This window comes from Panthera onca, chromosome C1 (genome assembly GCF_046562875.1).
Source record: "Panthera onca isolate mPanOnc1 chromosome C1, mPanOnc1 haplotype 2, whole genome shotgun sequence".
NCBI lineage: Eukaryota > Metazoa > Chordata > Mammalia > Carnivora > Felidae > Panthera > Panthera onca.
The window spans coordinates 6,609,813-6,637,364 of NC_138346.1; the positions used below are offsets into that span (position 1 = coordinate 6,609,813).

General features: G+C 49.4%; 1 protein-coding gene and 1 long non-coding RNA gene across 2 annotated transcripts in view; one reads left to right on the top strand and one right to left on the bottom strand.

The window, feature by feature from the left end:
- TRPM8 (transient receptor potential cation channel subfamily M member 8) overlaps window positions 1-27,552 on the bottom strand; it is a 98,023-nt gene that overhangs the window by 67,067 nt on the left and 3,404 nt on the right. The window contains exons 2-6 of the mRNA XM_078450757.2: window positions 18,225-18,346; window positions 13,189-13,262; window positions 7,074-7,230; window positions 5,928-6,105; window positions 165-337 (exon numbers count right to left, since the gene is read on the bottom strand). Coding sequence (XP_078306883.1) covers window positions 165-337; window positions 5,928-6,105; window positions 7,074-7,230; window positions 13,189-13,262; window positions 18,225-18,341 — 699 coding nt within the window. The 5' untranslated portion in view covers window positions 18,342-18,346. The remainder of the gene's footprint in view (window positions 1-164; window positions 338-5,927; window positions 6,106-7,073; window positions 7,231-13,188; window positions 13,263-18,224; window positions 18,347-27,552) is intronic.
- LOC144617107 (uncharacterized) lies at window positions 232-27,552 on the top strand. The gene is made up of 4 exons (XR_013557145.2): window positions 232-653; window positions 24,764-24,904; window positions 25,394-25,964; window positions 27,144-27,552. It is a non-coding gene; the product is annotated as an uncharacterized LOC144617107 (long non-coding RNA).

Genomic DNA, 27,552 nt, shown 5'->3' on the forward strand with positions numbered 1-27,552 from the left:
TCAGGAATTCCTTGATCGTGTCCTCTTTGTTTTTAATTGTCGGTCCCAAGGGTTCTCCTTATAAGGCCGACCTCCCCATAAGCTAGCTCCATCACAGAGCCCCAGTGTGCAGGCCAGAGCCCCAGGCCACGGTGTGACCTCACAGACCTCCTCCTGTTCCATACCTCAGCGTCACAATTCCTGAGGAGGGTGTCCCTGTTGGAGACCATGCCCCAAGCCGCTATGCCAATGGCTACGATGTTCTCCTCTGAATTCCTGCTGATGGTGTTGTCTCTCACCACCTCCCCGATGTACTTCATCAGGCCATAATGGGTGCCTCCAGTGAGAATCCAAGCACCTGTCAACGAGGGAAGAGAGCAGATAAATGCTCAGCTGGCTCTGAGTATCGTTCTTGTCCTGTGGCCACACACCCCCAAAGAAGCCTCCACCCTGCGAGCACCAGGGCCCAGCACTGCCAGCCACACCTTATAATGGGCCTTGCCAAGGGCCGACCGTATGGAGAAGAAGGAAAAGAGGGTCTCAGGAGGCGTTTCTAGGAGATCCTGCTTTTAAAAAGACACAGATTCTGGGAATCGCTCTAGATCTTAAGCATCAGCGTCTCCGGGGGGAATGGAAGGGGCCGAGGGAATCTACATCCTTAACCAGCTTCTCAGGTAAATCTTATTATGGATAATAAATGCCGGGCCTGAGCCTGCGAGCAGGGGAGGCAATGCCGCCATGGAAAGCAGAGTTCTCTTCTCTCGGACTCCTACCCCAGTGCTATGAGCCTAGGGCCGACAATTTAGCTTTACTTCATAATTACACAACTTTGCACACTGGTATTTTACGGTTTATATTTGGTGATCTTCACAATGTCAAGTGCTTTGCACATTCGTCCTGCTTTGGTTTTTTAAGAAATGCAGAAAATACTTATAAAATATTATTTGGCACAATGACCGAACCTAAAGTCCGAAGTGACCGTGGTCTAACGTGCTAGCCATGAAGGAATCCAGCCTGAGGATGGGCACTGGCATCTCTTGATTAGCTCTGGTGATGGAAGGCTCACTTTGCCCCCAGTTGATAGAAGGTCCCTTTGTTCACTATTTGTCTCCATTCTCTCTCTTTTTTTAATGTTTATTTTTATTTTTGAGAGAGAGAGCGACAGAGACAGAACACGAGCGGGGAAGGGGCAGAGAGAGAGGGAGACAGAATCTGAGGCAGGCTCCATCCAGGCTCTGAGCTGTCCACACAGAGCCTGACACGGGGCTCGAACTCACGAACCGTGAGATCATGAACTGAGCCAAATTCGGACGCTTAACCCACTGAGCCACCCAGGCGCCCCTGTCTCCGTTCTCTAATTGTACTACTGTCTTTAGCGAAAAGGAACGAGTTTAGTCACCTTTCACATAAAAGTCCTTCCCATATTTTTAGGTAAATGCAGCATGGTCCTTAGGACTGTCATACCCGATTCCTGCAGCCATTTCTCAGAGGATGTGAACTCCAGACCCTCGGCATCCAATCTCCTTCCTCGAGACAGATTTTCATCATCAACCTCCCCCTTTCAACCCAGGCAATGGCAAGTGAAGCAGCCTCCACGCGGCCAATGCAGAGGACGAGACTGTCCACGTGCAGCCCGGGCCCCCCACCCCTTCACCTCCCTGGATGTTCTCAGGCCAGAGACTTTTGTCCATTTCGGTGCTGTAGTCCCAGCACCGACAACAATTCCTGACACACAGTAGGCGCTCAATAAGCATTCTGAATGAATGACGTGTGTTCAGGACTTAGTAGTAAGGAAAGTGACCTGCTCCGTTTCGTACAGAGTAAACACCTACTGTAGCTCCCCCTGGGGGGTCAGGAAATTGAGAACAAATGAGGACAACGGCCCAGTTTCCTCTTGATGTTGAAAGAAAAACTCTTACCTAAAACGAGACGTGCGGGGGCGCCTGGGTGGCTCAGTGGGTTAAGCATCCCACTCTTGGCTTTGGCTCAGGTCATGATCTCCTGGTTTGTGTGTTTGAGCCCCACATTGGGCTCTGCACGGACACATGGAGCCTGCTTGGGATTCTCTCTCTCTCTCTCTCTCTCTGCCCCTCCCCTGCTCTTTCTCTCTCTGCCCCTCCCCCGGTCATGCTCGCTCTCACTCTCTCTCTCTCTCTCTCTCTCTCAAAATAAATAAATAAACTTTTAAAACTAAAATAAAAGAAGGCATGTGTCCTTAGCTCTCCCAGTTAACTAATTTTTTTTTAATATAGTTTATTGTCAAGTTGGCTAACATACAGCGTATACAGAATGCTCCTGGTTTGGGGGGTAGATTCCCATGATTCATGGCTTACCTGCAACACCCAGTGCTCATCCCAGCAAGTGCCCCCCTCAATGCCCATCCCCCATTTTCCCCTCTCCCCCACCCCTCCCATCAACCCTCAGTTTTAATAAAGAAGTTCCTAAAATATTAGGCTTTGATAAACTGAACCTAATCATGAGGAAGCATCAAATCGAATGACGGAACAGTCTGTAAAAACAATGTGTCTGTGTTCTTCAAAATGTCCTGAAAGACCAAGAAACTCTAGATAACAATCCCAGATGAACAAAAGCCTTTCAGTTTGCTTTGACATGAAAAGCTAAATTCAATGGAGTCCACTGAGGGGGGAAAAAGGTGTTTTCGGTTTTTTTCTGAAAAGGATAATATTGGAATAATTAATTAAAATAAGGACTGTTTTTTAGATAACAGTATTGGGCAGCTGGCTTCCTCAGGTTTGAAAATTGTACCGGGTTACGGGAGAGAACACCCTTGTTCTTGAGAGATTCGTGCTGACATACGTAGGGGCTAAAGGTTGTGATGCCTGCAAGGTACTCGCAAATGATTCTTTAAGAATAATATGTGACTGTTTTGGGGGGCTTTTTAATGCTTATTCTTGAGAGAAAGAGTGAGACAGAGCACTAGCAGGGGAGGAGCAGAGAGGGAGACGCACAATCCAAAGCAGGCTTCGGACTCTTAAGCTGTCGGCACAGAGCCCGACGCGGGGCTCGAATCCACGAACCGTGAGATCATGACCTGAGCCCAAGTCGGAAGCTTAACCGACCGAGCCACCCAGGCGCCCCTGGTGTGACCGTTTTTGAAAAACCATATGAAAAAAAAACTGAGAGCTTTTTCCCTGAGATCAGGAACACGACAGGGATGCCCACTCTCACCGCTGTTGTTTAATATAGTGCTGGAAGTTCTAGCATCAGCAATCAGACAACAAAAGGAAATCAAAGGCATCAAAATTGGCAAAGATGAAGTCAAGCTTTCGCTTTTTGCAGATGACATGATATTATACATGGAAAATCCGATAGACTCCACCAAAAGTCTGCTAGAACTGATACATGAATTCAGCAAAGTTGCAGGATACAAAATCAACGTGCAGAAATCAGTTGCATTCTTATACACTAACAATGAAGCAACAGAAAGACAAATGAAGAAACTGATCCCATTCACAATTGCACCAAGAAGCATAAAATACCTAGGGATAAATCTAACCAAAGATGTAAAAGATCTGTATGCTGAAAACTATAGAAAGCTTATGCAGGTAATTGAGGAAGATATAAAGAAATGGAAAGACATTCCCTGCTCATGGATTGGAAGAATAAATATTGTCAAAATGTCAATACTACCCAAAGCTATCTACACATTCAATGCAATCCCAATCAAAATTGCACCAGCATTCTTCTCGAAACTAGAACAAGCAATCCTAAAATTCATATGGAACCACAAAAGGCCCCGAATAGCCAAAGTAATTTTGAAGAAGAAGACCAAAGCAGGAGGCATCACAATCCCAGACTTTAGCCTCTACTACAAAGCTGTCATCATCAAGACAGCATGGTATTGGCATAAAAACAGACACATAGACCAATGGAATAGAATAGAAACCCCAGAACTAGACCCACAAACGTATGGCCAACTCATCTTTGACAAAGCAGAAAAGAACATCCAATGGAAAAAAGACAGTCTCTTTAACAAATGGTGCTGGGAGAACTGGACAGCAACATGCAGAAGGTTGAAACTAGACCACTTTCTCACACCATTCACAAAAATAAACTCAAAATGGATAAAGGACCTGAATTTGAGACAGGAAACCATCAAAACCATCAAAACCTTAGAGGAGAAAGCAGGAAAAGACCTCTCTGACCTCAGCCGTAGCAATCTCTTACTCGGCACATCCCCAAAGGCAAGGGAATTAAAAGCAAAAGTGAATTACTGGGACCTTGTGAAGATAAAAAGCTTCTGCACAGCAAAGGAAACAACCAACAAAACTAAAAGGCAACCAACGGAATGGGAAAAGATATTTGCAAATGACACATCGGACAAAGGGCTAGTATCCAAAATCTATAAAGAGCTCATCAAACTCCACACCCGAAAAACAAATAACCCAGTGAAGAAATGGGCAGAAAACATGAATAGACACTTCTCTAAAGAAGACATCCGGATGGCCAACAGGCACATGAAAAGATGTTCAACGTCGCTCCTTATCAGGGAAATACAAATCAAAACCACACTCAGATACCACCTCACGCCAGTCAGAGTGGCCAAAATGAAGAAATCAGGAGACTATAGATGCTGGAGAGGATGTGGAGAAACAGGAACCCTCTTGCACTGTTGGTGGGAATGCAAATTGGTGCAGCCGCTCTGGAAAGTAGTGTGGAGGTTCCTCAGAAAATTAAAAATAGACCTACCCTATGACCCAGCAATAGCACTGCTAGGAATTTATCCAAGGGATACAGGAGTACTGATGCATAGGGGCACCTGTACCCCAATGTTTATAGCGGCACTCTCAACAATAGCCAAATTATGGAAAGAGCCTAAATGTCCATCAACTGATGAATGGATAAAGAAATTGTGGTTTATATACACAATGGAGTACTACGTGGCAATGAGAAAAAATGAAATATAGCCTTTTGTAGCAACATGGATGGAACTGGAGAGGGTGATGCTAAGTGAAATAAGCCATACAGAGAAAGACAGATACCATATGGTTTCACTCTTATGTGGATCCTGAGAAACATAACAGAAACCCATGGGGGAGGGGAAGGAAAAAAAAAAAAAAAGAGGTTAGAGTGGGAGAGAGCCAAAGCATAGGAGACTGTTAAAAACTGAGAACAAACTGAGGGTTGATGGGGGGTGGGAGGGAGGGCAGGGTGGGTGATGGGTATTGAGGAGGGCACCTTTTGGGATGAGCACTGGGTGTTGTATGGAAACCAATTTGACAGTAAATTTCATATATTAAAAAATAAAAAATAAAATAAAATAAAATAAAAAAGAAAAAAAAAAAAAAGAAAAAAAAAAAGAAAAACCATATGAAAAATGTGAGAAAATGTTACCAAGTGGTCATTCTAGGGGAAGGATGTACAGACATTCATTATGTTATTCTTCCAACTCTTCTGTAGGTTTGAAATTTTTCATAATAAAAAGTGACAAAGAAAGGAGGTACTAAAGCCGCATATTTCACGTAACAAAGCCACAGCTATTTGTCCTGGTCTCAATTAAACACTTACCTGGCGCCCACCACCTGCCAGGCCTTAACCACTGGTCCCAAAAGCGCATCGCTGGTCTCAAAATTAAAGAGCAAAGAAATCAAACTTTCCTGTTTGACGCGCCAGAGTGTTCTGGGTAAAATTTTCCATGCAGAAACAACACAATGAAAACCTGAGCTGACTCAAGGAAACAAAAGCACCCACGGGGAGGCCCCTCGGCGATGTTTGCTTTTGGGACCCCCGCCCCCCACCACCTGCCAGAGCCCCCTGTCTGCCCACTCACTTGAGGACCTCGCTTTTAAATAGATCGCGATTAACCGTGTGCTGCTAGAGCCTCTAGGTTCTGCGCATGAACTGCATTGGGGGATTTCGTTGGGTCGCCCAGCCCAGGGCGGAACCCCACGACGCGCTGTCCCCGTCCCCGCGCGGGGACCCCGCACCTTTCGACTGCGCGATGTAGATGAGGCGGCTGAAGATCTTGCGCATGCGCGGCTTCAAGGCGAAGTTCTTGGCGCCTCCGGTCACGGAAATGACAAGGTTGGGCGTTTTCAGGTGCCAGTGCTGGGTCAGCAGCTCATAGAGGGTCTCCGCGTCCGTGTCGCAGGACAACCGGATATACTGCGGGGAAGGGGGAAGGCGGCAGGGTCAGCGCACCTGTCGCCACAGCCACCTGCTCCTGTGGGGAGGGGCGAGGCAGCTAAGGCGGCCCCGCGGGGAAGTGCAAGAAAAGCACTAGGCTGGGGGGGGGGGGGTGCCTAGGGGATGGGGGCGCCACCGAGGGCCCCCCGGGCCGGCTGGAGAACCTAGGAATTTATCCCACAAGCTGTGGGGCGCCTGTGAAGCGTCTGAAGCAGAGCACGTGGGGTTTACATGTTAGGGAATCTTCCAGCACTAGGGCTGACTGTAGACCACGGCCCAAGACTGACACAGGGGAGCCAGCTGTGCGCACACGAGAGCTGGCAGTGACCCATCCTGGAGCAGGGGCCCTGGGAGAGACAGCAGTGTGGGTCACCTTCTGGGGCTGCGACCACGGGGCTGGGGTGGGGAGGGGGGTTGAGGCATCCAGACCCAGGCTCCAGGCTGCCTACGGAGGGTACTGCCATGGACACAGAAGACCCAGGGTACCACTTTCCGGCCTCAAACCTTGCGGTGACACCCCTGTAAGAGCCTGACATGTGGGTGTGTAGAGGGACAGGGCACCCTATTCGGGGCCATATGTCTTCTCAAGAATGCCACGCGCTAAACTAAATGAGACAACTCCCAAAAATGGTCACCGGCCTTCAGCAGCAGTGGGGGGTCCACGTGGATGTTCCGAGGTCGCCTGCCGTGTGCCCCGGGGAAGGGCCTCTGAGGGACAGCCGGTCACCAGCTGAGTTTTCCAGTTGCATATAATGTGATCACGGCTTTTTGACTTTCACAAGGTTTATCTTTTCCTGCAATCGTTTCGGGATCGACTGCCCGTCCCCTCCTGCCTCCACACTGTTAGACAATTCAAGGTACCTCCAAGGATTGTGTTACAAGGTTACCAGGTGCCTCCCTGGTTGTGTTAGTATATGAATCAGCTAAAGCAGAGAACCGTCTCTTACCTTCCCTTTCTTCCCCAGAGTCTCAAACTGAATATCCCCAAAGGCGTCCGTTGGAAATTCCTTGGTGTGTTTCTTGTAATTCCATTTCTCATTTGGGTTGATCTGGGTGCCTTCCACGTGCTGGCTCTGGGTGTAGCCACACTTACACACGTTTTCCCTGAGCGGAATGATACCGAGAGGAAGGAACAGATCTCGTTAAGCCTCCTTGACGGGGTTCATCATGTTTTTAGAGGAAACCGCACAAGATTAGCTTAAATAAATGCACAAAGAGATCTGACCATCGAGTCTTATTTCCAGACTATAGTCATCATCTCGGGTGACTGTTTACAAACCATCTTGGTGGCTTAGTCCTGTCGTCTGCTATCCATCCACCAAAAAGCGGGCTCCAGATCGCGAGCTAGGGTAGAGGAGTGCCCTCAGGGAGTTGTCTCTGCATAAACAGCCATGAGGTTATTACAGGATTAAGCCTCGGAAGTCTGAAGACCACGACTGACCTTCCTGCGTGGTTCACAACGCGCGGGAGCTCTGAGGCGGGCCTCTGAGGCAGCACCAGACTTTCCGAGGTGAGGTGAGCCCTTCTCCCGGGAGGCAGGGGGCCCCTGGCCGGGGCTCAAAGCGACCCAGAGTTTAGAGAGACCATCCCGTCTACACTGGACGTCACCTGCTTGGGAGACTTTCCACACTTGGGCTGGACAAGGACAAGCTGAGCAACACATGAACACTATTGCTTCCCATGAAAAGTGCAAGGGAACTAACATGTACGTGTTTGCCCAGTGACACGTGTGACCATACAAAGTTGGAGGAGGATGAAAAAAATAGGCAGTAAGAGGTAAAGGATTGAAAGTCCGCCCTGAGTCAGGCCTGGGTCGAGCTCACTGCACCCAGGGAATCACGGCCTGCTCTCCGGTCTGGGGGACCTCTCGGGAACAGCCAGCCTGGCTGTGAGGGGCGGCACAGAGTAAGCGGACCCCTCCTCTACTCCAGCACAGTCCTTCTCCCCCCCTTGCTCGAGAGGGTCGGAAACAGTGGCGCACACTCTGTCGAGGGACCTTCAGGCTGCGGCGGGGCCATACGAGCAAATCAAGGAATAGCAGACGTGGTGACACCAGAAAAAGAAGAAAAAAGCAGTTAAAATAAAATCTATAAACAAATGCGATGACTCCTTGGCTCCTGTAGCCGGGGCTATGTGGCGGCCTGACCACCACGACAAAAATGTCAACGCGGCCAAAGCAACGCTCCCCAGTGAGGCACCGCTCACCCTTCTCCTGCCCCACCCACTGGGCTGCCCCTATTCTTTCTCCCATCAGTCTTTGGACAAGATTCGGGAGGGCACTGGGAATTCAAAGGAGCCACGACCAGTGGAGAAGCAGGACAGAGTTCTGTCCCAAGAGGCTGGAGACTGGCAAAGGGAGACCCATGTTTGGCCACTGAAATAAGCCAGAGGGGCAGAGCTCTCCTTCTCCAGAGAGGGGAAGAAAGGGATAATGGAGCAAGACAGAGCCACCACCAGTGAGAGACCAAATGTCCCGATCTGCCCAGGAAAATGCCACTTTATATCTGCTGTTCAAGCCCTGGGAGGGTCAGAGCCTCCATCGTCCTATCAGTGTTCCAAGTCTCAAAGTATGCAGTCACCCTAATCACCAACCTGCTAGAAAAGATGCCCCTCTGGCAGACACGAGCCTGTGACGCCTAGCACATTTGTGCAGTGCACAACCTGGGCAACCATACATAGTGACTCTGAAGCAAGGATTCCCTGGGCAGGCTGGGTCAAATAAAGGTATACAAGCCTGAGAAAACCTGTTAGGGTTTATTTTATATTCTCTTTCTTGGCACATAAGGGCATCCAGCAAATATCCTCCAAACAATGAAGGAATAAATGAGTAAATGGATACATTGATTAGTCTCCTGTAAATCATTTGTATCTTAATCATTCTTCAGTGATTTTTGTAAACTAGGTATTTTTTGCCTTCTGGAAGATGGGCTTAAGCATACACAACTGTCACATGGCTGTCACAGGAGGACGGGCAATATTATCAAGGTCTTCCTCACTGATGACTTTATTTAACAGATGGCAAAATGTAGAAATAATTCTAAAAACACTCTGTGGCAGTAGATCCCATCTCAATTGTACAAAATGACAACAGTGGTCTTGTTTTTCTGTGACACCTTCTAAAAGTTCGATGGAGCAGAAACCAGTTTGGGGAGGAGGTTTTACGATCGCTCCAGAAGCAGACAGATTCTAATAGGGACCAAGATTCTACTACCGGGAAGCAATTGGCCTCAACCGTGTGACCTGAAATGACTCACTCTGCTAATGGAGACCTTCCTGAACTACGGGGAGCCCAGGGTAACTGCCAAAGCCACACAACAAAGACCGTCCCTAATGAGGAACAGACGCATCCCAGCAGGAATCTTCCCACGCTGCTCGATCTCCTAATGGTGATACTTCAGTGCGGTCCCTGCTGGAGAGTGTGCATGTGATGTGGACCCCAGCGAAGCTGTCCCTGTTCCTCAACCCCATCCACGCGGTCAGATTGAGACAAGCCTTTCCTTGGGTTCGGGGTGACATGACTGTTTCCAACGGTAAACCAACCCTTTTAGGTTAAGCTGGCGTGAGTTCCTTGTAACTGAAAGTCTTCCTTACTGTAGAGGATGGAAATTATCTGTGCTCAAAATATATGCCAGACTTTCAGTATTTTCTTGGGCTGTAAAAATCGAAGTAAAGCCTGGATCCAAAGTCACGCAGCAATGTTGCCTTGGAACAGTTTGGAACAGTTCTCTGGGCATCACGCAGTCAGGCCAAAAAAAAAGTGAATTGACCTCAGTTTCCTCGGTGCTTTTCTTACTAAGTCCCAGGGCACTTCCTGAGTCAAGGCTGCCCCCCAGTGGTCTCAGAGTCCTCCCCACTAGGGTCCAAGTTGACTTCCTCTCCTTTCCCTTTAGCTGTTACCATCTTGCTATCTGTTGGGGTCTGTCCACACCCACCGAAGGTCAGTGCAGGATGGGGGGGTAGGGAGAAGTCCCTGCCTCACCTGTCCTGGCTACAGCGGAAGACAGACTCTTAAGCCCTTTTCCCTTCTATGGGGAGGTGTGTGCCTCAGGTGACCTTGGCTGAGAGAGTTGTCTGGCTCCATTTTGATGGTCTGCAGGCTGGTAGTCCTCTACACAGGAACTTGCATGAATTGGTTTACAAATGGAGAGGAGGCCAGAAAGGCATTAGGAGCACAGATACCTGCAGGAGGGATAGGGGTGATGGAGAGGGGGCATGGGGCAGATGGGAGAACATCAGGACCCTAGTTCTACCTCTAGGACCAAGTCTGAAACCTATGGAGCGACTCGGTCAATAAGGCAGCCATTAGCCATGCGCGGCAATGTAATTTTATGTTTAAATTAATTCAGATCAAAACTAAAGAAATTCAATTCTTTGATCCTACTAGCCACATTTCAAATGCTCAATAGCCACCTGTGGCTAGTGACTACCGCAATGGGCAGTGCAGATATAGGGCATTTCTATCGTGGCGGAAAGTTCCATTGCACAGAGCAGCTACAGAGAAGGTAGAGTTCTCCTTACTTCTACCTAGAATGCAGCATGGCCAAGGCAATGCGAACTGAAGAGAACAAACCCAGATCGGGGTCTCACAGTCTCGGAAGTGCCAGGAGGCAACCCGGAAGCAGGGCAGCAACATTTCAGAGGGTCCTCAGCAGTGGGTGCAATGGTTGGGGCTCACTCTCCAGTGACTAGTCAAGAAAGTGGAGAGACTTGACTAGTCTGGGCATAGCACATACGAGCAACCCCAGGAATTCTCTGGGGAGACTTGGACAGCCTGTGTTAGTTTGAGGGGGAAGCAAGCAAATTCAGGTTATCAATATCAATAGTCCCTTCATTTGATTTCCCTGTCCGATGGGTACTTTGGATGACACAGAGTATTCCCACCATCTATGGAGAGATGGGGAAGTTCAAAGAGTCTAAGGTCTTGACCTTGGTCTACAACCTTGTGCCCTTAGGAGAAGGGAATCAGAATACCCTGAGGCGTTCTGGTCTTCAGTTGCTGAAGGTGGGGACTGCTCCCCTTCGTTTCCTGCAAGATTCAAGCTGTCATCAAGCACTCTAACGTAGGCAACTACAGGTTTCTCCGTGTGACATCCATTTCCTGGTCTGCTGGTAGGAACACCCTGATCTTCCTTTGAAGAACCATCCCTCTCCACCCTGGGTCCATGTGGACACGATACCCAAGCCTGGCCCATCAACACATCCCATTCCCCAGCCCCAGGGATGAGTTTAGAGGTGGGCACATGGCCCAAGCCAGGGCAAAAAGAACCATGGACATCAGTCCAGAATTTTTGGTGGAATTGCTAAGAATGAGGCCCTCTTTCCCCCACTGGCAAAATGGTAAGCTGATAACCTGTGACATATGGTGATCGTTTTGGCACCATTTGTTAAGAGGCTGCTCACCCAGAGGGCAATAGAAACGACAGGTGGAAAAGAGACAGAGTCTTGGTGCTATTAAGCTCGGGCTCTGGCTGTGCTTTTCAGCCGAAAGGTCCCATTACTATCCCTTTGACTTAAGCCAATTAGACTGGACTTCTGCACCTAAGAAACTGTTGAGGAATACAGTCTGTCTGAGCCAGTGTCATTCTTAGAAAGAAAGGGTGGGAGCAGGGGATAAAAAGAACACACAAGCTAGGAATCAGAAAACCTGGGTTCAGTCCTTCATCCATCTCCCGCTGGCCATAGGACCTTGGGCAAAATACTGAACTCTCGGGGCTCACGTGCCTTGTCTGTCAAATGATAGCAGCCACCTTGAAGGGGTGGGGGGGGGGGGTTGTAGAATTAGCGATCAAGTATGTTAAGTCCTTGCGATATAGCAGGTTCCCAATAAATATTTGTTGAGTGAATGAATGAATCCAAATTGTATTTTCTACCCATCAAACAAATATATTAACAGCAAAATCTTTCATTGAAACATTCAGGGAATAAAGAGCTGACTCATGAGGTTTACACCCCATCAAAATGACTCACGAGGAATATGTTTTCACCAGTGGCAAAACAGAGATTCTTAGTTTTTCTGATGTTCCTTTTCTCACTCACACGAAGCAAGAAAACACATTTATGAAGAACCTTTTATGCCCTGAGGCATCACAGCATTGAATCCTTTATGCGTCACAGCATTGAATCCTTACCACAACCCATGAGGAATTCTTTGCTAGCGTTTTAGCATCAGAGAATTCGGTGCAGAAAAAAAGGATAATTGGCTCAAGGTCACGCGGTGAGCAGGCAGCCGAGCCAAGGTGGGATGCGGGGCTGGTTCCAACGAACCTGCTTTTTACTTGTTCTTACATCCTTCCTCTGTTCGCTGATTCTGTTCCGCAGAAGGTCAGTGCTTTAATTATAAACGACAGCAGCAACTATCTAACCAATGAAGAGTTAGATTCTTTCTTCTCTCAGCAGCGGGCAACAGAGGAAAGGCAGAGGGACAGGATGAGAGGTGGGCGGCACGAAAAATGTCTCTTTGGGTCCGGGTACATCTTCTATGGGAAAGATCAGGGGTCTGCTCATTCACTCCCTCCCTCATTAACTAACATTCATCGAGGACCTCCTCCTGCATTCAGAGCCGCTGGGGGCTGCTCCCCGTGTTTGGAAACCCAGCCTTGATGGTACAAAACACTCGAGACTCGGAGCGGATGAACCCCCGATTGGATGGGAAGGCCCTACATCAACAGCCTCACGGAGGAGTCGATCGGATGGCCACGTGTGCTCGTGCCCGGGGTCACCTGCCAACAGCTACAACACAACACCCTTCATTGCTGTGGCCACTCAGGTGGGCTCCCAGGCTCATGGGAACACCGAAGGGGGCGACAGCCTCTCTTAGAGCCTCTACCAACTATTGCCAAAGCTAAAAATACAAAACGAAATGCTACCACCCTGGGGACCCGCTCGAGGGACCAAGTCCGAGCTACTTGCCAAATTCTTCCTGCTCGCACACCATTTCTGAGAATCGCAAGATGAAAACAACTTTAATAATGAACTAGTGAGCATTTGTTTGTTTGTTGTAATGGTTGTTAATAATTTATTTTCCAACCCGGAAGCAAAAACGGAGGGGAAATAGATACTTACGTGGCTTTGGAATCTTTGGTAAAGAAGACACATTCCCGTTTCTTAAAATTTGCTTGAATAAAATTCACCAAGTCCTTTGGAGAAAGAACGTTGGGCAGCATATCACTAATTTATTCGAACACACTGCTGTTATTAACAAATACGAAAGATGATCTAAACCTACTTCAAAGGCTTTAAGAATTTACCACGTATTCATAGCACCCAGCGTCCATCCATGCTCTTAGAGTACACGACGGTTTTTAAAAGAGGCATACATTTAAATTTTATAAATTTAATTTTATATAAATGCGAATTTTTCTAAAAGTCAACTTGGAGTTATCTTGTAATAAATGTCATGATACACATACAAATTATGTTTTCCCGTCTCTAGGACTACCGAGGGAATGTATGCATTTGTTGATAGTTTACCATAAATAATGTATCAAAGCAGATTCTCTGTCCTCTTACACTTGCTTTTCTAAAGAAGACATATTTCAGAGATTCCTTCTGGGCTTGTATTTTCTCCCCCATGGGCAAGGTGGTAAGGCATATCCGGAACCTCATTCTGAGAAACAACCACAATTTTTTATACACCCAAAGCTTCCCTTTAGATGGGAAAGCAAACTATATGGAAAGAGATGAAAAATACATTGGAAAACACTGTACTTCTGGGGCACAGTCGGTGGCTCAGTCGGTGGCTCAGTCGGTGAAGCGTCCGACTTCGGCTCGGGTCGTGATCTCGTGGTTCCTGAGCCCGAGCCCTGCGTCGGGCTCTGTGCTGATGGCTCAGCACTTTGGATTCACTGTCTGCCTCTTTCTGCCCCTTCCCCATTCACACTCTGTCTCTCTCTCTCTCTCAAGAATAAACATTAAAAAAAAATTTTTTTTATGGGAATGCAAGCTGGTGCAGCCACTCTGGAAAACAGTATGGAGGTTCCTCAAAAAAAAAAAAAAAAAAAAAACCTAAAAATAGAACTACCCTACGACCCAGCAATTGCACTACTAGGCATTTATCCAAGGGATACAGGTGTGCTGTTTCGAAGGGACACATGCACCCCCATGTTTAGAGCAGCACTATCCACAATAGCCAAAGGATGGAAAGAACCCAAATGTCCATTGATGGATGAATGGATAAAGAAGATGTGGAATATAGATACAATGGAGTATTACTCGGCAATCAAAAAGAACAAAATCTTGCCATTGGCACCTACGTGGATGGAACTGGAGGGTATTATGCTAAGTGAAATTAGTCAGAGAAAGATAAATATCACATGACTTCACTCCTATGAGGACTTTAAGAGACAAAACAGATGAACCTAAAGGAAGGGAAGCAAAAATAATATAAAAACAGGGAGGGGGACAAAGCAGAAGAGACTCATAAATATGGAGAACAAACTGAGGGTTACGGGAGGGGTTGTGGGAGGGGGGGATGGGGGAGGGGCACTAAGGAATCCACTCCTGAAATCATTGTTGCACCTAATTTGGATGTAAATTTTAAAAACTAAAAAATAAAATTTAAAAAAAACTTTTTTAATAAACATTAAATAAATAAATAATTTTAAAATTTTTTAAAAGAAGAAACCACTACACTCTTCAAGTGGCAAAAGATGTGAGCACAGAGCGAATAAAAAAGGACGCACGGATAACCCGTGCACGTGTGAAGAGAGGCTCACCGGCATCGGTAATGAGGCGAACGTGAAGCGAAACCACCGTGACTTCTCACTTCCCCGGGGAACCAGGTTGGAAAAATCAAAAAGGCAACTGACGCGGAGAGTGATGAAGGGGAAGGCAGTGGGGCCTCGCGCCCCCTAGGGGTGGGTGAGCACATTGGCGCGACCACTCTGGAAAATGGTCTACCGTGGCCAGCAAATCACGCCCCTAGAAAGCGCCCCGGGTTGGAGAGAGAAGTAGGTCTGTCCCATGAAACGTGAGCCCACAGGCTGAGAATGCCTGGCCACGGTGGTCAGCCTTCGGGGGGGGCGGGGGGGGGCTGTCTTGCCCTGGGGAGGTGGGGCCGGCAGTCCAAACCCTCAGGTTTGGGTGCAGGGGGCAGGGTGCTGGCAGGTGCAGTTCTCAGACAAGGTGGTGCAAGTCTGGCTTCCCAAGTCAGGCTGCTGGCACCAAAGCCAGCCGTGACTCCTCATCCCAGACAGCGGGGCGGCCACCAGCTGTGCACGCATGGGGGGGGACAGGCAGCCTCTTGGCATGAAGTCCACGGTGCGCCCAGCAGTCGGCCCCTTGCTCCCGGCCCCCCTTCCTTCTGAGACATCAGAGAAACAGGGACCACACGCCTCCTCTTCCCGGCCCTTCGAACGAAAGTTATCCCACAAACCCCGGGTCTTAAACCAGACCTCATGATGGAGAGGTGTCCACCCTTCACCCACCCAGCTTCCCCCTAAGCACGTTTCCCAGGGAGCCCCAGCTCACACACCCCAAAATGTTCACGTGGCATTGCTCCTAATAGCAAAACGCAGAAACCCAAATGTTCCCCGTAGGCCGGATGAACACAATGGATTGTTGGACGGCAGTGAAAGGAATCGACACAGATGAATCTCGAAAATATAATGAGGAAGAAAAAAACAAGTTTCCCCATGAATACTTGTAGAATTTCATATATGTCAACAACAGATAAAAGTAAATAATACATTGTTTAGGGATATATATATATATATATATATAGGAAGGAAGGAATGGGTCATAGAAAATTCAGGATTGCAGTCACCTCTGGCAGGAGACAGGGGACAACATGGGAGGCAGGTGGGGGCCCTCCAAAGTCCTGGTGATACTCTGTTCCCTAAGCTGGTGGCCGGCACAAGAGTGTTCATTTTATTACTCTTCCTTAAGCTGGAAATTTACACTTACACATTCTTGTCCACAGACACTAAGAATACGGAAAGCAACGATGATTCCTACCCTCATCTGAATGCATAATTTTTGAAAGGCTTTGATGCCCTTCCTCCCTGATAATATTTTCTAACCTCTTAACTAATTCTAAATCTGCTTAACCACAACGAAGAAGATTCAACAGATGTAGAAGCCAGCGAAATCAGTGGGCGTGGAGGGTCAGTGGTGTGAACACGGCTCTGTCGCTAAAAATTCCCTCTGTTGCTAAAAATGCACTTTGCAGAAGGGTGTGTTCCTTTTTTTTTTTTTTTAATGTTTGTTTATTTACTTTTGAGAGACAGAGAGAGAGAGAGGAAGACACAGGATCCGAAGCAGGCTCCAGGCTCCGAGCTGTCGGCACAGAGCCCAACAAGGGGCTCAAACTGAGCGAAGTTGGCTGCTTAACCGACTGAGCCACCTGAGTGCCCCCAAAAGTGTGTGCTCTTGAGGGGCGCAAACAGGGCTTTCTAGAACTGAGGCGTCCTTGGGTGGTCTCAGAAGTCCTACCCAGGGGGCTGCCAGCGCTGCTGAAGGTGTGACCAGAAAAGCCGTCCAGAAATCCCTTGGGAGCCATGGAGTGGCCTTGTCCCACCGTCAGCCTTGGTCCATCACCCAGAGGCATCAAAGCCCCATCCAAACCCAGAGTGAGATGGGTAACGGCCTTCCCCGCCTTCCCCGGAGGTCTCTCATTGCCTGAGGCCGGGGGACAGGCCCCCTCGCCTTCGCCCACCATTTGTTTCTGCAGGGCCAGGGCTAAGGTGAGGCCAGGGGCAAAACGTAGGGGACGTGGGGGGGCTCTGTGTCGGGGATGGACAAGTGCAGGAGGAGTGCCTGAGAGCCAGCACTGCCTTAAATACGCGGGGGCCCGGGGGGGTGGGTGTTTTTGCCCCCTTGTTTGTTCGTTCAGAGCTCCCTGGTAGCTCACAAAGCCAGCCCCGTGTAACCACCGGTCAGACCCGCACACTGATGGGCCCGGCACCGGAGCACCCTTCCCCATCCCTCTTCCGTCCTCTTTCCCACGGCAAGCCACCGTCCTGACTTCCAACATCCCAGTCCAGGGGGACCGTTGGTATCAGACTGCAGTGTCGTCTTTATTTCCGGACCAGCGAGCACATTCGATCTGCCCGGAGGGTGGGCACGAAGCCAGTGGAACCTGCCCCAGCAGGAGCACCGGGGACAGCGCAGAAGGGCCCCTGCTGGTCCCAGGAAGCAAGGACTGGCGAGTCCCTATGACCTCAGGACAGCGTGGACGCGGGGTTAGAACGGGAGACACGGGTGCCCCGGACACCAGCTAGAAGCTGTTGCAAGAACAAATGAGAACCGAACAGAGATGCAGCCGTGGACTTGAAAGGAAGGACTTAGATTCGAGAGTCGTTTCTGGCGAGCCCACAGGATTGGAAGCAGAAACACCAAGAATGAAACGAGGGTTAACAGGGCAGCATCGTAAATGTCAAGAGCGTCCATTAACAAAGGCATCTTTTCGCAACTTAATTAAGGTTACCACCTTTCAAATAAGGACGCTGGAGGGGCATCTGGGTGGCTCAGTCGGCTGAGCGTCCGACTTAGACTCAGGTCATGATGTCACCGTTTGTGAGTTTGAGCCCCAACTCAGGCTCAAGGCTGTCAGCAGAGAGCCCGCTTGGGATCCTCTGTCCCCTTCTCTCTCTGCCCCTTCCTGACTGGCGCTTGTGCAAGCTCTCTCTCTCTCTTTCTCGCAAAAATAAATAAACATTTAAAAAATAAAATAAAATAAGGATGCCGTTGGGGCGCCTGGGTGGCTCAGTCGGTTGAGCGTCCGACTTCGGCTCGGGTCACGATCTCGCAGTTCGTGAGTTCGAGCCCGGCGTCGGGCTCTGTGCTGACAGCTCGGAGCCTGGAGCCCGCTTCGGATCCTGTGTCTCCCTCTCTCTCTGCCCTTCCCCTGCTTATGCTCTGTCTCTCTCTGTCTCTCAAAAATAAATAAATGTTGAAAAAAAAATTTTTTTAATAAAATAAAATAAAATGCTGCAAAAACAGCACAAAAGAGAAAATGCTTCCATGTTTGACAAAACATAACCCACAGAACAACGTACTATACGTTGAGGTAGGGTCTTTTCAGAGAAGGAGTACGGGTCCCCAAATAACATAACGACCAAAACGACGCCTTCAGAGGGCCCAGCACCGCCTGGACTCACGCTTTCGCTGTAGGACACGTCCGTGCTGCGGGACGTGCTGGAGTACAGGGTCCGGGTACTGTCCAGCAGGCCGTTCCTTCTGTTCCTCATGCTGAGCCTGGCACCCTCGAAGGACATCTTTTCTGTGGAGAACAGGGCGGGGAGGGGGGGTTAGCTTGAGTCGCAAACAGCAAAAGGACTTCACGGAAAGCCTGTCACAGGCCCTTTTGCAGAGGGCCCCTTGCTCTGCCCCAGGTCCCCCACCGGTCACTGCACCCCCGCCCTGCTCTTCTGGCCTCATCCCCCCCTCACCCCTCCGGCACCTGCTTGACTTCCTGTCTTCACGGCCCCTCCCACCTGGGGCAGGGCCCCCCTGGATGCTGCTCTCTGAGGCGGGGCCCCGCATCACAGACCACCACACTTGGGAGGTTCGCAGTGGCTGCTTCCAAGTTAGGGGCTTTGTAGGAAAACCATAAAGAACAAACAGTAACAATGGCTTGTGTCAGCCAGAGGAGGCGGCCAGACTTTGAGAAGGATCCTGGCCTTGATCCTCCCCGTGGTAGCAGGGGCCAAGGGCCTGTGTGTCTAAGGTGGCTCTGGGACGCGGGGCCGGCACTTGGGGACCAGGGATACCTGGCAATTCCCTCTCGGGCCTGGGAGCAGACCGTCAGCCCAGGGGACCGAGAAGCCTCAGCCGCCTTGGGGAGGATCCCGGGGCCGCCCCTGCTCTCCTTACTCCCAAACCCCCTCATCAGACCTTCAGGGCCTCCCTCAGACCCGGAGCCCAGGTTGCAGACAAAAACACCCACGGCTACTCCCTCCACTTCCCTGTGTTGTCTGGCAGACACAGCAAACACATTTCTAGAACGAAAGCATCATCCTTCCCCGTCTCCCTGAGTGTCCTCCTCTGGCACGAAGCTGCCACCCATGATGGCCACACCACATCCAGGGGCAAGTCCCACCTCCTCCCCGGTCGCTAGCCTCTCCAGGAGCCCACAACTGCCCCCGGGGCCCCACCCTCTGTCTGGAGCCTTCTTCTGCAGACCCTCTCTGTCTGTCTGTCTGTCTGTCTGCTCAACCTCGGGGCCTCACGTCTGCACCACTTCTGTGGGGAGGTGCCGTGTGACCCCCAGGCAGAGGCACGCCCCGGTGACTCCTGTAGCACCCCTACTCCCCACCCAGCTGCCGGAACCCCTGATTCGTTTAATGATCTGTTTGGCTCCTGGACCAGATCTGTCTTGTTCAGCATTATATGCCCAGGACCCGGCAAGGCACACAGAGGTGATCTGTACAAATATGTATTGAGCGAAAAATTTAAACGAATAAATAACACCCCCTGCTGACCCCTAAATCCTCCTCCTGCTTTCGCACAGCCTTCCCTGGGTGTGGAAAGGTCTGGACCCACCGCCCAGCCGGTGTTCCTGCTGTCTCTGGCCCAACGGCCCCTCCCAGGCAGCCTCAAAAGCCTCCCACCCCACAGAGACTGGAAGCTTCTTTGAAACCCACTCAGAACAGCTGGTACAGGCTGTTTAAAACAATGAGCGTTTCTTTTACTTCTCTCCCCAGACATTTGAAAGAGAGGCTCGGAGTATTAATTGGTACTTTACATACATTATCGTAAAACCACAGATCAATCCTGCAAGGTATTTACTGTGATCCCCATACGGCAAATTGCTTCTAAGTAGGGCACCAATGGTCAAGAAATGATTTCATTTGCCCCGCAATGAAAAACTGCTTTTTTTTTTTTTTTTTTTTGCTGCAATGGGAAAAGGTGTATTTTTGCTTTTTAATCACATTTCAGTCAAACAAGACACAGGCAAGTCACGTAAGATGTGCAGGGGGCGGCCCTGTCCTGGCACGTCCAATGCCTACATGAGATATTTGTTTCCACCTGCTCTTCTGAGGCGAGCTGATGCTCAAGTCGATTGATTATGAGTTTAGACTTTCTTCACGACATCTTATGTCACAGGTGCTCTGGGTGATCATCCTGAACGGGGTCAGGGGTTAGGGCGTGGGGGAGAGAGGAGCCAGGCATTAGCAGAAGGGGCTAGAGGGCAGAGGGCCACAGGGAAAGGGCAGAAGAGACACCCGGGGGGAGAGCCTGGAGAGTGAAAGGAGGGTATCCAAGGCCCCCACACCCAGGAACCCTGGGAAAGGGGGAGTGAACTGGATAGGCTGACAGCCAGGAGGGGAGGAAGGAAGAAAAGTCACACCAGGGAGAACCCAGCCCATGCACTGGTGCTAAGGAAAATAGGCTCGTATCAATAGAAAACCCGGTAGAAAAAAATGGGCTAAGGGCTGAAATCCAAATCCATCAAAGAGGGAGCACAAATTGCTAAAAAACGTGAAAACAGACTAATCTTCCTTTCTCATAAAAGCCATAAAAGGCCCATAACAGTGAAACTCCACAAGGAGGTGTTTTCAGATGATAATATTTGATGGTGGGAGGATGGTGATGAGACAGACAATTCCAGACGACTGGGTGGGGTGAAAACCCTTTTACGGCCTTCAAAGCAACTTGGCAGTAAAGTAGCAAGGCATTTAAATACTGTCACCCCAGGGAACCAGCTTTGGAGACCCTAGATAAAAGGGAGAGTCAGAAACACAAAAAGTTGTACTGAAAAGCTGTTGATCGCGGAGTTCTTTCTAATAGGGCGATCAGAAACAACCTAAATTTCCATTACTAGAACATTCCACCCAAAAAAAGTAACAGGGTGGTGCCATTAAGGGGGTATAATTTAATGACATGGAGAAATTATTATGATTTGTTCCAAATAGGGGGGAAGAAAGAAAGAAAGAAAGAAAGAAAGCAAGCAAGCAGGCGGCGAGGAATCCTGGTGGTTAAGAGACACAGCTTCACGGACCGGCTCTCGGATGAACCACCAGGCCGCAGACCTTGAGTGGGTCCTTCACCCTCCTGGCCTCCTTATGAAGGCGGCTCGGCGCCTGCAGGAAAGGCATCTGCCTCCGTAGGGAATGTAAATGCCTTACAGATGGTGTGTAGAAGGCACTCGGGAGTAAATACACCGAAATGCTAATCACTATATGCTAACGTGGGGGGAGGGTAGGATAGTCATTTGTTTTATTTTTTTTACTTTTTATATTTACCAAAAGTAAATACATTGCTTGTGCCATCTTCAAAATACACTTAATAAACAGGATAAGCAGTGGCCATAACAATGCAGTTTCAGCGATGCGGGTTGAGAGAGCATGTAGACACCGATGGAGACAACCGGTGTGGACCTCCCCTCCAGAGGAGCAAACGGGAGGGAGGGTGGGCGATGGCTGACTTGGGGCCTGTTTCAATCTCTCAGAAGAAAACTAGCAGACAGGGGGCAGGTATGATAACTGCAAGAATAAGGGCGTGAAGAAGAAGGGCTTTGTGGGGCAGGCAAGACTGCTGAAGCGGTCCCCACTAACATCACCAATCGGAGATAAATAACCAATCAAAGATCAAAGGAAAGGAAAGCCAACAATCACATAATGAATACGGATGAGAAACTTTGGCTGTTTCTTCCCCCTCGCGTCACAGTTTCTGAACCACTTCCTGGATAAGGAAGTGATTGGTGTTCCTCTCCCGGCACCCTGGTCCTACGTGGCCTGCCTGACTCTTACTGTGGAGATGAAATAGGGACAATGTCCGGGTGTTCAAGGCTTCACTCAACAGCCGAGTCTAGAGTGTGGTTTTCAAAGGGCGTCCTGGGGGCCTCCCTCCCAGCTAAGAGGGGCTGAGGAACGCCACACACACACACACACACACACACACAGACACACATCGGTGGGAGCAGCACTGCCTTCGCCCCATTCACGCCTCCAAGGTCCTAGAAGGTCCTAGAAGGTTCTAGAAGGTGGCCTCTGTGGAAAGGTTTCTGCTGTTGAAGAGCAGCTAGAATCCAGCTCCTGAGCTCTGGTCTGCTCTGCACACCTGCTCCCCATCACCCAACGGCACTGGCAGACAGGGGATGTCTGAAGCCTCAGTCTCTTGGAATCGATGAGAGAGCCACTACTGAACTTGAGGAAAAGTAAGTTTGTCGATGGTTTACCATGCCCCGAAAGTTACAAGTGATGGATTTATCCATGACAACCCCCAACAAATGGGAGTTGGAGTTTCACATACAACTTGGGAAATATGATTGCATCACTCCGAAACTAGAATGCAACGGAAAACGTTATACAACCATGGCATCCAAGTGTATGGTGTTGAAGCCTCACCAGAACTGCCTCTCGGATACTGCTTCTTTCCAGGGATCCGATCTGCAGTATTTGGGGTTCACATGACAGAGACACGGGCTTCCCACCCATTTGGAGGGCACTGGAGTATGATGCTTAAAAGTGTGAGTTTCAAGTCTAGGACCATCTCTTTATTTTCTCTTTAACTCAGAGTGTATTTCTTTAAATTCATGGAACTCTGGGCTAGGAGTCGGAAAGCAAAGTCAAGAAAATGACGGCCCGTGATGTGGATAGAACTTCTCTAATAGAATCCACCAGTAAAATGACAGCAAGGGCACCCCACGGTGTGTAATAACCATATTTGAAGGGGGTGATTTCTTGTAACGCAGACCCTCCATTCACTGTGCTATTCGTCTCAAAAATCGTGGGGTTGGCAAACACATCAGGAAAGCTCAAACATCATAGCACAGGCCAGGAAGTCAAAAGTTCAGGCAAACCAAGAGAAATACTTGTCTTTAATAACGAAAAGTTCAACGTCAAGAGGAATTCAAGTCAACACGCCGAGAAACGCCCGTTTATACAATCAAACTTCTAGGGAAGGGCACCTTGTGGCTCAGTCGGTTAAGCGTCCGACTCTTGATTTCGGCTCCGGTCATGATCTCCTGGTTTGTGAGTTGGAGCCCGGCGTCAGGCTCTGCACTGACAGTGTGGTGTCTGCTTGGGATTCTCTGTCTCGTTCTCTCTCTCTGCCCCTCCCTGGCTCATGTGCACTCTCTCTCTCTCTTTCTCTCTCAATCAATAGATGAACTTAAAAAGAAATAATAATCAAGCCTCCAGGGAGATGAAGACTGTGTGGTAGAAAAACAAAACAAAACAAAACAAAAGCAAAGGCTTGGAGTCAGGAAAAACCAAGCTTGACACAAGGCTCAAGCAGCCTCGGCCTGTGGATGGTCAGCATTACACGGGACGAGCCCACAGCAGCTCAGCACAGTGCTTGGGTGACATTAGCTTCGGTGCTTCTGTCCTTACTGCCACCATGAGTGTAGGGACTTCAAAAGAAGAATGAATAAGGTGTCACAGGAAAAGCAAAGTGGCAGGAAACGCCACTGATTCTTAAGCATCGTGACCTCCTCCCCTGCCTTGCCCACAAGAGAAACCTGTTTCATCTACTCAGCTCCTGGGGCTCATGGGGAGTGAAAAAAGGAGAGAAGCCTAGAAAAGCTGAATAGATTTATATTCCAAAGGACCCAGAGCCAGTCACAGGAGAACAAATGTGGAAAATGGGAGGGGGAGGCTCTGGAGAGACGGTAGGGGTGTATGAGGGGAGCCGGGTGCACAGGGATGCCGCCGTGAGTAAGGCCGTTGTGAGACAGGTAGACAGCATCTTTTGGACTTTTTTCTGAGTTCAACCATTCCTCTCAGTTATCTATTGCCGTGTCAGAAATTATGTCAGAACATAGCTGCTAAAAACAGCACGTACTTTGATCTCACGGTTCCTGCAGGTCGGGAACCTAGGCACGGTTGAGGTGGGTTCTCTGCTGTCGAGGTACAAGCAGAGGCTGGGGTCTCATCTGAAGGCTGGACGGGGGAAGGCCCTGCTTCCAAGCGCACATGGTTGTCAGCAGGGTTGAGTTCCTAGGGTCAGGACCTCACTGGCCGGTGGCTGGAGGCCACCCTCAGTTTTGGCTCTGTGGGCCCTCCTATGTGGCAACTTGCTTGGTCAAAGCATGCCAGCCCATAAGGTAATAGAATCTGCCACAAGGCAAAGTCACTGGCTTTTGTAATGTCATCATGCGAGTGACATCCCAAATCACCTTTGCCATATTCTACCATGAGAAGCAAGTCACTGAGTCCTGCCGCATTCCAGGGGAGGGGACCACACCCGGACACAAACACCGAAAAACAGGGGTCCTTCGGAGCCATCTCAGAAGCCTGCCTGCCACCGTGTCCTTTCATTCACATTTATTTCCAATGCTCTTGCTATGTTGGACCTACATATCTTTTGAATAAAATATTGTGCGAGACCAGTCATAAGACTCTTCAATTTTATTTGGGTCCCATACATGGAAAAATCAAAGCGGGACCCCCTAAGGTATCTGATTGAGCAGCAATGCTAAGGAGGAAATCCGAGTAGCTTTAGGAAAGAATGACAGAGCCCCCGCAAACCTGACCCTCACTGCACTAAGTCAGTGTCAGGTCAAGTTTGTTCATCTGCCCGCTGCCTTCAGGTTACTCTCTGGATGACCGTCACCCAACTTCCCCCAGCCCCATGGCCGTCCATGTAATCCGGGAATTAGACCCAGCTTGTTATTGTCAAGCTATTCTTTTTAGATTGTATATTTTTATGTATGAGAATACTTTTTATGTCTATGTTTTCGACCCTCTTTCAGACTCAACCCTCCATGTATCACTGGCGTCCCGGTGGGAGTCCATTCATACCGGACTTCTCCACCCTGGATTCATCTGTCTGCATCGGCAGGAAGTCCCTGGGGATGATTTGAGAGGAGCGACTCACAGGAGGTGTACATGGGGTACTTTTTATTCATGTGAATGTCTTTTCGCACGTGAAGAATTTGACAACGTTCTCCCCCCACCGTAGAACCTGTTCCGTTCTTATTAGACTTTTGATCTTGTAAAAGAAAACCCTGAGGGCAGCCTCATTTTTATTCTCTCTTCCCAGCATTTATTTGCTTTTCCCTCTTCTTCTATTTTTTTTTTATATTTATTTATTTATTTTTGAGAGGTGGGGGGTGGGGGGTGGGGAGAGGCAGAGAGAGAGAGGGAGACACAGAACCTGAAGCAGGCTCCAGGCTCTGAGCTGGGCTCGAACTCCCCAACGGTGAGACCATGACCTGAGCCTAAGTTGGAGGCTTAAGGGATTGAGCCACCCAGGCGCCCCTCCCCCTTATTCTTAAATGCTAATATTTTATTGACTCCTGCTAGCTAGTGGCCTAAAATGTTTACTTTGTGAACTCTTTTTACACGCAAACTCAGGTTTGGTTGTTTTGGTTTTCTTGCAGCTCTGCGAAGCCTGTTGTTGGTGTTTTATTATTGTGTTCTGATTACAGCCCGCCCTGGGTGTGAATGGCTCCAGGGAGCATGTCGCCTCCCCAGTCAGTCCCCGTAATGTGTAATGAAGGCAGTTGTGACCAAGACAGAAGGAGAGGGTTTGCTCAGAGAAGAAGTCTCACGACCCAGCAGCGAAGTGCCTTCCCGAACTGCCTCCAGTCCTCTTTGTGCACGAAACTGGCACCCTCCTCAGGGGTGGCAAACCCGGGCACCATCGTGGCACCCAACATCAAACCGGAGAACGTTCTCAGCTGTCTGGTGGACACGAGCTCAGTGTCCTACACAGTGACCCCTGGCAGAGTGGGAACAGCACAGGCTGAGGCTGAGGACATCGCGAGGCTCTGCCCCATCAACTCTCCAACCCGGACAGGAGCCCCTCGGGGCAACCGCGCCACCCCTTGCTATGGCCGTCACGTGTGGAGCCACGGGGAACACGGATAGATGGGCCCTGAAAGTAACACGCCTTTCAGAAGAAGAAAATGATCCCTGTAGAGGAGGCACCATAGTCAAAAGGCCAACAGGGTAAATCTTCCTCCCTGGGCTAATGAAAGAATTGGGTCTTTAGTACAAAAAAGTCCCACCAAGAGGTGCCTGGGTGGTTCAGTCAATTAAGCATCCGACCCTTTTTTTTTTAACGTTTATTTATTTTTGAGAGACAAAGACAGAGCACGAGCAGGGGAAGGGCAGAGAGAGAGGTAGATGCAGAGTCTGAAGCAGGCTCCAGGCTCCAGGCTCGAAGCTATCAGCACAGAGCCCGACACGGGGCTTGAACTCACAAACTGTGAGATATCATGCCCTGAGCCCACGTTGGACACTTAACCAACTGAGCCACCCAGGTGCCCAAAGTGTCTGACTCTCGATTTCGGCTCATGTCGCGATCTCATGGTTCGTGAGTTCGAGCCAAGCTAAAACAGTGTGGAGACTGCTTGGGATTCTCTCTCTCTCTCCCTCTCTCTCTCTCTCTCTCTCTCTCTCTCTGCCCCTCCCCTGCTGGCTCTCTCTGTTTCTCTCAACATAAATAAACTTTAAAAAAAAAGAAGTTCCACCGAGTCTCCTGCCAGGCAAAATTAATTGGCTTAGAGGTGTCTTGGTGAAATCATTCAAGGATAAGAATAAACACAAAACTGTACGAGCAGAAAAAAATAAGGTAGGAGAGGGAGGGAAGTAAGCCTGGCATCAAACTTCTCCTCGGTGGCACCATAAGCCGGAAGATGAAGCATATGTGTATTTTTTAGAGAGAAAAGATGGTGATCTAGGAATTACATCCTCAGCCAATTCAGCTGTGAGCGCCCCAGAGAGGTGCGCTCGGGACCCAGAGAGCAGGGGACAGGGAGCCACCCACAGGGCTAGAACCGGTTCTGGAAGGGGGCGGGGTGGGGGGAAGAATCTAAATAATAAATGGAAAGGCGCCTGGCTGGCTCAGTCCATTGAGCATCCGACTTGGGCTCAGGTCATGATCTCTCGGTCTGAGGGTTCGAGCCCTGCGTCAGGCTCTGTGCTGACAGCTCGGAGCCTGGAGCCTGCTTCAGGATCTGTGTCTCCCTCTCTCTGTGCCCCTCTCCCACTCTCTCTCTCTTTTTCTCTCTCTCTCAAAAATAAATAAACATTAAAAAAAATAATAAATAAATAAATAGATAATAAATGGAGAAGACATGGGAACAACCTGTTTGCCTCACCGTCTAAATGTATATTTTGTCCTAGGTGTGCAAAGTTTGGAAGAGACTTACTGAAAGATTGCTGGGTACAAAGGAAGGAAAGAGCAATTTGCGAGCAGAGGGTAAAAGGAGAGAGACTCCAGACGTGCCGGGGCTGACCCAGCACATGGAAAGCCAGCCTGCTGGGGCTGCTAGAAACTGCCTGCAGCCTGATCTCGCTGGGGGCCTAAGCAAAGGGGTGAGCACGGTCAGGTGCAAGCAAGATCAACCCCACCCCCACCCCCCATGCCCTGAGCCAGCAGCCTTCAGGGTACAAAGAGCTCCTGGGTCAGGGGAGGGGGTGGGGCCAGATGGGGGGGACGATAAAGCGGGCTCCTTCTAGCGACCGCGAAACAGTTCCAGAACCTGACTGGTGGTGGTGGTTACCCAAATGTGCTCCTGCTAAAATTGAATAA